Below are 13,777 nucleotides of genomic sequence, written 5' to 3'. Positions count from 1 at the left end.
AGGTTTGTCCCACCGGGATAGGGACTGAACAAATCGCTGAAGTTGCGTACAAGCACTTTTAGCTCCTTTCTTTGCTTGATTGTTAAAGAAGCTTGTTTAGCGACAGATTCAATTATTTCTTCTGTTGACGGGGAAGAGCAAGGGGGTCGGTACTTGAGGGACTGGAACATTTACTTCCTATAGTTTGTTTAGGATGATGCTCAACCTTTCTGTGTGTTCGATAAATGGCTTCATTAGACTGCAGTGGTAGATTGTCACGTCGTTGCATTTACCGGGTGTCGTTACCAACTAGTTGGTGTCGGAAAGCTTTTGCTTAACCATGACCGGCCCATCCCATGCTACTTCCAGTTTATTTGCCTTCAACGACTTCAAAATCAGCACTCTGTCGCCTTCCTTGAAGGTTCGAGTGCGTGCAGATCTGTCGTAGTACACTTTTGCACATCGCTGCGCTGCCGCCATGTTTATCTGCGCCAATTCTTGCGATTCACGTAGGCGTTTCAACAAGGTCAGCACGTACTCGACAGTGGATTTGTCTACAAATTTCTCTTCCCACTTTTCTTTTAGCAAGGTGAGCGGGGAGCGAAGCGCTCGACCGTAGACAAGTTTCGTCGGGGTGAGTCTAGCTGCTTCGTGAGTGACGGAGTGCAGAGCAAAGATCATTGCAGGAACAGCTGCGTCTCAGTCGGTGCCCTTCTTGAAGCAGAGCGCACGCAGAATGCGCTTTATTACTGAGTGAAGTTTTTCGACTGAACTCCTTTGCGGGTGGTAGACAGAGCTGTGGTGAATGGATATGCCACATTTCTGCAAGAATGTCGTGGTAAGCGCACTTGTAAACACAGAGCTTTGGTCACATTGGATTTCACTGGGAAATCTGTTCCTGAAAATACGCCGAGTAGCGCATTTACAACTGCTGTGGAGCTTCATTCCGGCAATACCACTGCTTCCGGGAACTTCGTGGCAGGGCAAATGAGTGTTAGCAAGTATTTGTTGCCCACCGCTGTTACTGGTAATGGACCAACAATGTTGGCTACGAATCTGTGAAAAGGTTCACCAATCAAAGGCACTCAGACCAGAGGTACCTTGTGTTGTTCATTTGGCCCTCCTGTCCTTTGGCAAACGTTGCAGGAACGTACCCACTGCTCAGATTCCTTGAAGCACATCGGCCAGTAGTAGTCGTTCAATAGTCTGCTCTTAGTTTTGTTTATTCCTAAATGGCCAGCCCAGCTATTGCTGTGAACCAAATCAAGAAGTACAGCACGATACTTTTGGGGAACTACCAGCTGTTCAAAAGAGCGGCTTTTCTTGTTTTTGAATGTTCGGTACAAGAGGCAGTCTTAGACAGTGAACGATACTGGTCCCTTTTGGCTCCGTCTTGATCTTTCCCAGCATGTTTGCAGTGACTCGTCATTTGCTTGATCAGTTTGGGAACCTTTTGTCTACCTTTGCACGAAGTTGAAAATTTTCACTGACTGGGCTTATCGTTTTGTCTCTGGGGTGCAGAAGCGACCAGGGAGTTATCAACAGCTGGTGTGGCTGGAATGGTTTCGCTTAATGCGGCAGCTTGTGACGGCTCACTTTGCTCTGGAATTTCGGCGGCACGAGCAGCATTAGTAGTTTGCGCTGTTGTGCGGGACCTTGTGACGACCATTACAGGATCTACATGAAGTTCCATTCATGCGTTTTGCAAGTCCCTCATTGATCTGTTAGTAAAAATATAAGGGATTTTTTGAAAGAGCTTGTCTGAAACAGCAGCTTCAGTTTGAAATTTGCCAAAGGCGCCCGTCATGTCAACTTTAGTTACCGGCAAGCACTTCGTGTCGGGCTCTAGTGCCTGATGCACCCATACACACGATCGGGTAAAGTCCTCGGGCTTAACAAACGATGGGCGGACGATATGAAATGTTGCTCCTGTGTCACGTAGAACCTTGCAACTGATGCCGTTCACCGTCATGTCATAGGTGTAAGGCAAGAGTAAATCACTCTCTTCACTTAGCAAATTAACAGACACATTTGCTTGTCGGCACCCTACGGCGATATGGTTTGGTTGCTGGCATTTGTAATAGACTAACGATCGTTTTTCTTCAAACTTGGAACTTTTTGGTTCACTCGAGTTGACCGCATGCACTTGGGCGGGAACATTGTCGGGTTTCCCTTGGTTTGTTTCTCTCGCTCCTTTCTGAAACTTCTTGAATGCTCCGGATGGTTTCTTTCGCAGTTCTTCTGAACTTTCCATTCTGCGGGAACAGTACTCATCAACCAAACTAGCTGCCATTTACAACGTCTCCCCGTTTGACTTGTCCTGAATTCACAGGTGTATTTGCTCCGGAATAGACGCATAGAACTGCCCTAGTGCAAACACTTCAGTCAGACTCTGCTTGTTCTCGTATGCGCTGGCACTTTTAAGCCATTCTTCCAACAAGCTCAGGGATTTATAGGCGAATTCCGAGAATGACTCCCCTTGACTACGCCTCCTGTTATGAAACTTCATCCTTAAGGCTTCTGTAGACAGGCTGTACCTTCGCCTCAGCTGAAGCTTTACTTTATTGTAGTCATGTGCATCTTCACCTGGCATTCTCGCGATTACGTCCACGGCTTCATTTGGAAGCAGTGTCAAGAGGCGCTGTGACCAGGTCTCTTCTGCAAGTGCTGCTCTAGTACACGTCCTCCCAAAGTTGACGAGGTACAAAGTGATGTCACTACCAGCCCTGAAAGGTTGCATGTATCCACGCATGCCGAAACTGTCAGTTCGTTGAAGGCTATGCAGCTGATTCTCTTTTAACTTCAGTTCTACCTCTCATTCTTTTAGTTGTTGGGAAATTGCCTTCCAACATTCCTCGACTTTGTCGTCGTTCGCTCTGCATTTGGATATTGCTTCAATAATTGCAGGATTGCGTATCGAGTTCTGTACTGGGATACCTAACTCTTCAGCTAGCAACACTAGGTTGGGTTTCGTTAACAATGCGAGGTTCACGACTGCTGATAATAAGTGCCACTCTTACACGTACTACTTATATTTAGCAAAGTCAAAATGCGACTACCAAGTAAATGTTGCTAATGCCCCCAATGAAGTCAAGTAAGCCATGCGCTCGCCAAACCGGATGCCAAGGCCACCGCCGACGTGTGCTCCATCCGCCATCCCACTCCACTGCCACCAGCTGTTACGTATTTGGCGGCTAGACGCTGAGGGTGGCAGGACGACTGGCCTAAGGAACAGACCACCCACGCAGTGCCAGGAAGGCAATCTCACCTTTATTCCTTCAGCGATGCACTTTTTGTGCGCTAAGTAGCCAATCAGGGGGTGGCAAAATAAAAAGCAGGGCCAGCAGGTCAATCTTACCTGCAGGCCCCAACATAGAATGTGACCAGCACCGCGAATGTTACACTACATATGTACGAACACCTGCAAGTACAGTTATTTCCCTCACAGAGTAGGCTGTTGGAGGAACTCCATAGCCTGGAACATTCACTCACTTCTTTTAAATCTTGATCCATGTTACTTTCCTTCCTATTAGTGTTCTTTGCTGATGCCCGATGTCAATGAATGTACTTTGCTTTCTTTTGTTTTGCCTTCTCTTGTTCTATTGTGTGCCCACTTCTGCCATAGTCTTCTTTTTCCATAGGGCTGCCATGTGTACAAATAAAAATAAACAACAGGCAGAAGACACCACCTACTTGTATGGCAGAGTGAAACCATCGTTCTGCTTCTTCCATCTTTTTGTCGTCCATGGAGAGCATGCCAAGGTTGAAGTAGACACGCTCATTCGTCTTACCCTTGCGAAGCAACAGCTCCAGTCTGCAGCATCAGAACACAAGAGAATTACTTCACTGGAGACAACCAATACTTTGTGGAAAAGAAAGCACGCTTCACTCAAAAGAAAGTTTTCAAGATCGAACAAGCTTGAAAGACTGCATGCAGTTGTAGTAAAGCAGATGTTTGTACACAAAGCTATAAAACAAGCATTCAGAGTAAACGTAAAATTGTTTAACTGTTTACTTAACACAGGAAATGTGCTCATTCTTTATTATTCATTATCATTTTTATGTTATATATAATGTATTTGAGACCATAGGTAATACCTTAGTGTTTTATTGTCTTATTTGAAGAAGCATAAGAACAATGATAAATTAGGCGAGTTGGTATTCAATAATCATTTCTACAGCACAAAGGACAAAACTTGAAGGAACCACAGCAAGCACAGGACCATTTTTCTGACAGGCAACTGTCGTTTTATAGATCGGAACAAAGCCTTTTTAATAGCAAAACACACGGAAACCCTACCAAGTTTCTAAGCATACTAACAACCTTTCTGAGTATTGATGCTTAATGGATTTGACTTATTTTTACACATTTTTTATTACACACATTTTTTAGTGCATTGGTTATTGCTTTTTGTGTTTGACATTCATTTGATTACACCTTCTTTACCCCTTATGAATGTTATTGTTTCTTACTTCAGTCATGACTGTTTGTACCTTTCTTTTTCTTATGTATGCTCCCCCCTTATGTAATACCCTAACAGGGGCCTTTAAGGGTCAATAAATGATGATGATGATAATGATGATGATGATGATACACATCTATATTGACATAATAAGTTTTTATATTCCATGTATGAGATGTTTGTTAGTCTGATAGGAGTTATATTAGTCCAGTACATTTGTTTATTATTTTTCTGTCACTCCAATAGGAATTTACACTGAGCACAGATAGGTCTATAGGTAGTTTGTATTACTGCCTTCATACATTGAACGAGAAGAAGGAAAACTGAGGGTCCAATTTTTATTAGCCATATCATAAGAAGCCAACAAAGAAACCAAGAGCAGCATAGGGAAAATTACTTGTACTTACTAACTGAATTGGAAATTGAAGATAGAAATTGAAAATGGAAATTAATGTGGATAAATAAACAACTGCCTGCACAAACCCACATCTTTGCATTTCGCGTGCGATGCTCAGGAGGCACGTGTGGGTCTGCTGACCAATTCAGCCAAAAGGATCCTGCACGTGTGATGCTTGTTGGCAGAAAGGATCATCTGCCGTCAAGGCCACGAGCGGTGGCACTGACTAACACTCCCACGTTTAGTTCTAGCAGATAAGCATAAATACCTCAGAAAGTGGATGGGAAAATGGCGCCGTAGTAGCTCAATTGGTAAGAGCATTGCAGGCGCAATGCCAACACGTGGGCTCGTACCCCACCTTCGGCCAGTTGTTTTTTTCCTCCACTTTCATTTTCATTAATTTATCATTTCTTTAAATCAATTAGTAAGTACAAGTAATTTCCCACATGCTGTCGTTGATGTCTGTTTGTTGCCTTCTTATGATATGCCTACATATACAGTGCGACAAATGGTACTTGCTTAGTAATAGAAATATGCTTTAGACCCACTGCAAATAAGGACTGTTACAGATACAGCTTTCTGGCCTTGCATGTTGCAATATCAAACTATAAAGTCATGCATACTTGTGTTGGAACCCGTATTGAAATTAGACTAAATGACAGATCGTTTTGATGGAGGTAAAGGGGTCAATGGGTCTTAATAGGTCCCAATTTCAATTCGTTGGTTGAGTATAGTGCCTGTGAAGAAATAAAATAGGTAACAATTATATCAGAAAAATTATAATTTCAGTTCTCAAACAAGATATTTTTGTAGTTTGGTGTGATAAGTGGAGAGCAACATTTAAATTTGTTGCTAAGTTATATATCTGCCTTAGAACTTTCATCTATTTGTCTTGAACCACTTCGTGACCTAAATTTTGCTTATGGCATGCGAACGATTGTACATAGTGAAACGACGGATGTGTCAGCTAAGTGAATTGCCAATGACTGTTTGTTCATATGAATATAAGCTTCATTAATTTAGTGCCAAACATTTGTTGAACCTATTGGGGCCAATGAGTTTAGTTGGGGCCAATGTACTCAATAGGTAATCCCAATGTTTTATTGAACTAATTAAGCTATTGGTCGTCAACAAGCAAAGAGACTATTGGTTCTTCTCACGGTGTACGAATATAATGAGAGGTGTGCAAACGGTGGCGCCTCGTCGTGCTGAGGGCGCGTCGACAACTTGCGTGCACTTCTGCCATCCTCCGAGTGATGCTTGGGGGCCGCCAGCTCGTTCTAAAGGCTGCAGCCTCATTGACATCACATCATCGTTCGCGTTTATCGCATGCAGCTACGAGCACTTCTATGCTTTGCGCTGGTATACATGTGTTGCTTTTGCATGGTTTCTTGCGGTGTGAATTGTTTTGTGAAGCTGTTCACCTATTTATTCTTCACCATATAACTAGAAACAAGCGCGAACAAGACCGAACTAACCAAACAAGCGCGAGCAGACGACAGTACGACACGAGCGGTCGAGTGGATACGCATAATACCAGTTTCTCGCACGCACTTCACTGAAGGGGCCGATCTCATTGGTCTCCGCCTATCATGGCTCGCGTCTTCCACCTTCCACTCCACGTTCGCTCTTTCATCTTTCGCTGTGTTCGTTAGCTAATGACCCCCACACGATACGCGCCATCTTACGGAAACTGCCTGAAGCGCACGCAAAACCAATATGCTGGAACGGGTGCCGTTCACACACCTCTTGTAATATTCTTCCACCGTGGTTCTTCTGATAGGAACATATTAAGTAGGCTATTATTTTTTGATATCCTTACAGGCTGCTAGTTCACCTATAGGAACTTTTGCTAGGATAGGCTTTCTCCTCATGCATGCTCATCTATGGGCCATATCATCACTGTCATTATCTAAGAATTAAGAATAATTCAGGATAAAAGTAACCGCGAAATCTGTTAACTAAGCAGTCACTCTACCAACAGCACCATTTTGCTGTTCAAGAAACTTAGCAACTGACAGCTGACTCACATATTTTCCCTTTCCTTGGCATGTAATGTCTCCAGTATATCCTACTACTATTTCCCTCTATATTTCGATAAGAAAGTGAAACACTGGAGGCGTTACATGTCAATGAAATTAGAGATAAGCATGTAAATGCACGGTCCTGTCGCTTCTGTCTCTCCTTTGGCCTCCGTCCTTTGTGCTGCAGAAATAATGAAAAAGTATTAGTCGCAATCAATCTACCATGTGATACATGAAATTGTAGTGTAATCTTTGGTGTTCTACAGTAAAATAAAGCACAAGCAATTTCTGAAAAAAGATTTTGATATTTCTGATCTGAAATTTCAAAGCAGCTCCCCAAGAAGAACGTCAGAAAGACCATTTTGTGATTTCACTGAAAAGTGCAAGGAGTGAATAATGTGAAACGTTCAATATAGGTGCCTTTGCCATGATTTTCATCTTCTACAAATTTGCTCCCTCAATGAAATATTGATATAAAATTTTCTGAGATGAATGTTAACCTATGTTAGACCTAGGATGTCTGGGAGCACCAAGACTCCGTGAATGTGTTTTCATATCAAATCAAATCAAATCAAACTTTATTCCAACATTCGGGATGATGGGGGCCTTCGTCAAAAAGCCGTTACACGGGCTTGACTAGGACCATGACTCAGTACAAATGACAGGGACAGGCAACTGCAACAACATAAGGATGCATATAAAGCAATAAAATAAAAAATAATAAAGAAGGTTTGCGCATAGTAAACCAAACAACAACCTCAAACATATTATAAGTACAGATCCAAAAGAAACTTAATTACAGTGCATGGTGTTAATGTTAAAAGCAGTCGATGAATACACTATACTTCAATAAATGCAACATCAGCAGTAAAAAAATAGAACATACAAAAATACAAATGAGATGGACAGAATCACCCGGTATCAAAGAAAACAAAAGTACAACAGGGATTAGTTCAGTAATAGCATAAGAAACGCGATTATATGGCCTAAACAAAATAGTACACTAAGTGTGAGTTCAACAACAACAACAAAAAGAAAAACGATGAAGGGCTGTAATGGGTATATCAGATATAGCAAGCTTCTAACTTGCTTCATTCTATGTAGGGTTCCAAAGCTAAAATTGTTACGAAAATGTAAAAGCTAGGAAAGCTTTTGAAGCAACGCCTGTCAAAATGGGGAACATTCAATGCCTTTCTCATATACACTCGAACCTCATTACAACGAAGTTGAAGGGGCAGCCGAAATTACTTCATTATATTCGTTATTACCAGTTATTGCGATATATGCCCAATGGGGTGCACAATTGTAAACAAGGAAATAAGAAGACAGACTTGCAATCCGCGTAACTACTACACGGCCACGCATGCAATGAAATTTGAATAAAGTAACAAAAGAATCCTCTGCATGTGCAAGATGTGACTTGGCACCTGACGAGATAACCTTAGCTGCCTTCTGTTCCATCGCGATGGTCGTTTGTGCCCGCTTTCCACTCAGCTCGCCACGGTTGATCAGCATGTGGCACCCAACAGAGCGCTCTGCTACATGGTCGAGGAGGCAAGCAAACTTCGTCGTGCTGGCTTGATTTGGCTTGGCCGGCTTGTGGCCTCCGAGATTCGCCAGAGCGATCTCTGAGGCCATGCTCAGCTGCTAGGTCGTGCGGTGTGGCACAGGGAAAGGGATAAGTGAATGCGCAGCCTGGGTGTGACCCCTAAAATTGTGCCCGGAGGTCTCCGAGGCCAGGCCCAGCAGCAGCTGCATGCGCGGCACGCCGTGATAGGCAGAGAGAAGTGAATGCACTAATCCTTCGCACCGCTGCGCATATAGACGCGCAGCTTGGTACGGCTTGTGCAGCCAGGCATGCGCAAGAGAGATAGAGAGAGGTCACTGGAGAAGTGCAATAGTGAGCTGATGCTTATCCTCCGGTGTGCAAGTTAGGCACGGTGGTGAGAAAGACCATGCAGTCTTGCTCGACAACCAATTCGACATGGGGATGCGGGAGTTTTGAACTGCCACGACAAACAAGTGCCGAACCCCACAGAAAGTGATGCAATCTGCGCGCAAGAGTCGGATATTTCTTTGGTTTCGGAGATGAATCTAGTTTGTTATATGCATTAGCAGGACAATTTCACTTCGTTAAAATGATGTTTTAAATACATGGATCTCTCTGCAGATTTCAAGCAGAATTTTATTTACTTCATTCTATTTGTTATTTCGTTACATCCTGTTTCGTTATATCAAGGTTCGAGTGCATAAACACAGTGCTGTGTTAACATACATACGAGCTCACAATACCAACTGGCCCAATTTATTTGTTTCTTACACTTGATTGAATGTGCTATATCTGCTTTTCTCTGTAAGGAAGCTGGCCTAGTCATGCACTTTAAACTAGTATTGAAGCTTGTGTGTTCTGTGTGCATTACTCTTAGTAAACAATACAACCATTTGCACAGGCTGTATCAAACAAAAAGCCAAGTCTCTGTGAAAGGTCAGCCTGCAATTGACCGCATGCTTTTCTAGAGTGAAAAATCTGCACAGTGATGAAGTCACTAGATTATAATGTTATCTTTTAAGCACAGCAAACCTCATCAAAGTTCGTACAGTGGTTGTCGAGAAATGTGATTTCTCCTTCCCCATGTATTTACATAGGAGCCCTCGAGCTAAAGCTTCCTCTTAAGAGGTGAAGCATCACAGAAAGAGATGTGTTTTATGCAAGAAGAAATAAGAGAAACAGAAATATAGCAAATCATCCAACAAAATAAAATACGGTAGTTATAATTTATATGTATAAGCACTAGTGGAGAAAGAAATGCAGTCAAAGGAGTGACAGTAAAAGATAGCATCAGTGATGTGGAATATACACAGTGAAAAAATGCACCCAATGACTGGTGACAAAGAGAGTGGTCTGTTATCGGCATAAATTCAGAAGGAATGACGTTCTAGTTATCAGTAGTACTTGGCGTAAATTAATAGGAATGTGTTTTTGAGCCCATACATTAACTATGGCAACAATCACGCTTCGTTTGAAAGGTGGATTGGTCCAAGTGGTTGAACTGTTATGCCTGCATGTGGGCATGCGGTGCCGAAATGCAGGCCAGCCAAGACAAAACAACTTTCTCACACAGCCTTGGTGCAGGTCTAGGGTGCATCTGCACAACAAAGAGGGCAGTTGCTGCCATGATCCATGTTGAGACGGTGACGTTGCCGGTCACTATGGTCAAGATAAGACTGTTAATGTGGGGCAAAAGTGTTCAACAACCTCAAAAGAATGATCCTAAAATTTAAGGTTGAGGGGCTGGCACTTGTAAACCGTAATTAAGTGTCAAAACCTGATTGTCATTCAGTATTAATACTGCATATTTTACAAAGCCTTTTCTTAAAAAAAAGACAAGAAGAGAGCATCTACAAGTACTGAAGCATGCATAGCAACATTTGGAAAGATGGCGATAAGAGGTGCATACCAGACATACAAGGACAAGGATAAAAGCATTTTGCTCAAGTTTAATCTCTGCTTGAGACTGCAGAAAACCACTGTTACAATGAAGCGAATTGGATGGCGAAAAAAATTTGATAGAAGCAGCAATTGGATAAAAGCAACTACCCAAAAAAGCTAAGAAAGTAGAGCTGAAATAGCACATCATCATCATCATCATCATCATCATCATCAGCCTGGTTACGCCCACTGCAGGGCAAAGGCCTCTCCCATACTTTTCCAACTGCCCCGGTCATGTACTAATTGTGGCCATGTTGACCCTCCAAACCTCCTAATCTCATCTGCCCACCTAACTTTATTCCGTCGCCCCCTGCTCCGCTTCCCTTCCCTCGGAATCCAGTCGGTAACCCTTAATGACCATCGGTTATCTTCCTTCCTCATTACATGTCCTGCCCATGCCCATTCCTTTTTCTTGATTTCAACTAAGATGTCATTAATGCACGTTTGTTCCCTGACCCAATCTGCTCTTTTCTTATCCCTTAACGTTACACCTATCATTCTTCTTTCCATAGCTCGTTGCGTCGTCCTCAATTTAAGTAGAACCCTTTTCGTAAGCCTCCAGGTTTCTGCCCAGTAGGTGAGTACTGGTAAGACACAGCTGTTATACACTTTTCTCTTGAGGGATAATGGCAACCTGCTGTTCATGATCTGCGAATGCCTACCAAACGCACCCCAGCCCATTCTTATTCTTCTGATTATTTCACTCTCATGATCCGGATCAGCAGTCACTACCTGTCCTAAGTAGATGTATTCCCTTACCACTTCCAGTGCCTCGCTACCTATCGTAAACTGCTGTTCCCTTCCGAGACTGTTAAACATTACTTTAGTTTTCTGCAGATTAATTTTTAGTCCCACCCTTCTGCTCTGCCTCTCCAGGTCGGTGAGCATGCATTGCAGTTGGTCCCCTGAGTTACTAAGCAAGGCAATATCATCAGTGAATCGCAAGTTACTAAGGTATTCTACATTAACTCTTATCCCCAATTCTTCCCTATCCAGGTCTCTGAATAGCTCCTGTAAACGCGCTGTGAATAGCATTGGAGAGATCGTATCTCCCTGCCTGACGCCTTTCTTTATTGGGATTTTGTTGCTTTCTTTATGGAGGACAACAGTGGCTGTGGAGCCGCTATAGATATCTTTCAGTATTTTTACATACGGCTCGTCTACACCCTGATTCCGCAATGCCTCCATGACTGCTGAGGTTTCGACTGAATCAAACGCTTTCTCATAATCAATGAAAGTTATATATAATGGTTGGTTATATTCCGCACATTTCTCTATCACCTGATTGATAGTGTGAATATGATCTATTGTTGAGTAGCCTTTACCGAATCCTGCCTGGTCCTTTGGTTGACGGAAGTCTAAGGTGTTCCTGATTCTATTTGCAATTACCCTAGTAAATACTTTGTAGGCAACAGACAGTAAGCTGATCGGTCTATAATTTTTCAAGTGTTTGGCGTCCCCTTTCTCATGGATTAGGAATATGTTAGCGTTCTTCCAAGATTCCGGTACGCTCGAGGTCATGAGGCATTGTGTATACAGGGTGGCCAGTTTTTCTAGAACAATCTGCCCACCGTCCTTCAACAAATCTGCTGTTACCTGATCCTCCCCAGCTGCCTTCCCCCTTTGCATAGCTCCCAAGGCATTGCCTACTTCTTCTGGCATTACTTGTGGGATTTCGAATTCCTCTAGACTATTCTCTCTTCCATTATTGTCGTGGCTGCCACTCGTACTGTATAAATCTCTATAGAACTCCTCAGCCACTTGAACTATCTCATCCATATTAGTAATGATATTGCCGGCTTTGTCTCTTAACGTTTACATCTGATTCTTGCCAATTCCTAGTTTCTTCTTCACTGCTTTTAGGCTTCCTCCGTTCCTGAGAACTTGTTCAATTCTATCCATATTATACTTCCTTATGTCAGCTGTCTTACGCTTGTTGATTAACTTCAAAAGTTCAGCCAGTTCTATTCTAGCTGTAGAGTTAGAGGCTTTCATACATTGGCGTTTCTTGATCAGATCTTTCGTCTCCTGCGATAGCTTACTGGTATCCGGTCTAGCGGAGTTACCACCGACTTCTATTGCACACTCCCTAATGATGCCCACAAGATTGTCATTCATTGCTTCCATAGCACAAATCGCACAAATAGCACAAATCCTCCTCAAAAGTCCACCCATGTCACACGCAGCACATTTTCGATCGTGATCAAGCCAGATCGGGATTGAATTTCTCGGTCACGATGGGCTCCTTTATATAGGAGGCTATGTTTCGGGTGACTTTGGGCATGCCAGCTACATGGAGGGCGGTGTGGAGTAACATTTGCCTGTTCCACTTCGTGCACTGCTTCCACAGTGCCACTCGCCACTGTGAGAGAGTGCAGCACGGAGGAAAAGTGTGCAGGGCAGAGAGGTGAAAGGTGCTGCCATGAGTGCGCACCCACAGGTGGAACAGCGTGGACGGTGCACAGGTGGCGTGGCTGGCCTGGACAGAGCCGGGTCGCTTCGTGTGGAGTGCCGCCGTGAGTGCGCTCCTTGCTCTAAGCGGTGCAGCTTATCGGTATGCTTTGAGTCATCAGCAGAAGCCTATTGCTATGTACACTGCACGACGAAGGAGTCTTCCAGCACTCTCCAATTACAGTACCCATGTGTTGCACTGGCCAATTCCAACATGCACCTGCAAATTTCCTCATTTCATCACCACACCTGATTTTCTGCCGTCCTTGACTGCGCTTCCCTTCCCTAGCTGGTACCCATTCTGTAACTCTAATGGTCCGCCGGTTATCTGCCCTGTGCATTGCATGCCCTGCCGAACTCAATTTCTTCCTCTTAATTAATGCCAGCCAGAATATCGGCTATCCCCTTCTGCTCTCCTTCCCACCTCTTGACATTACATTTATCGTTCCACCGCTCTTTGTGTGGTCCTTAACTTGTTCTTGAGCTTCTTGGTTAATTACCCTTTAAGTTTGTAACACATATTGTACACTTTTCTATTCAACGACAGTGGTAAGCTCCAGTGAGGATTTGGTAATGCCTGCTGTATGCACTCCAAACCATTTTTTCTGTAAATTTCCTTCTCGCGATGAGGATCCCCTGTGAGCAATCGACTTAGATGAACGAACTCCTGCACAGACTCTAGAAGCTTACTAGCAATCATGAATTCTTTCTTTCTTGCCAGACTATGCGTTATATGCTTGAAGTGGTAAAGGCAAGGCGCAGAAGACCAGGACTCAAGAAGAAGAACACAAACAACAGGACCGGCGCCGGTCGTGTCGTTTGTACAGGACCAGTGCCGGTCCTGTCATTTGTGTTCTTCTTCTTAAGTCCTAGTCTTCTGCGCCTTGCCTTTACTACTTCAAGCATGAACCAACTAGACCAAGCAAGATTTTACTTATGCGTTATATGTTTTGGTTAAGGTCCTCAATCACAT

At 43.4% G+C, this 13,777-nt stretch overlaps 1 protein-coding gene across 3 annotated transcripts in view; it reads right to left on the bottom strand.

Annotated features, from left to right (window-relative positions):
* Nucleotides 1-13,777, bottom strand: part of Tmtc3 (Transmembrane O-mannosyltransferase targeting cadherins 3) — a 789,094-nt gene that overhangs the window by 46,658 nt on the left and 728,659 nt on the right. For all 3 annotated transcript variants that reach the window (XM_050185292.3, XM_050185293.3, XM_055074786.2), the window contains one exon: nucleotides 3,673-3,793. In XM_050185292.3, coding sequence (XP_050041249.2) covers nucleotides 3,673-3,793 — 121 coding nt within the window. The remainder of the gene's footprint in view (nucleotides 1-3,672; nucleotides 3,794-13,777) is intronic.

Source organism: Dermacentor andersoni, chromosome 4 (assembly GCF_023375885.2).
Source record: "Dermacentor andersoni chromosome 4, qqDerAnde1_hic_scaffold, whole genome shotgun sequence".
Lineage (NCBI taxonomy): Eukaryota > Metazoa > Arthropoda > Arachnida > Ixodida > Ixodidae > Dermacentor > Dermacentor andersoni.
Note: the sequence above shows the minus strand (reverse complement) of the source record. Positions and strands in the feature narration are given on the sequence as shown.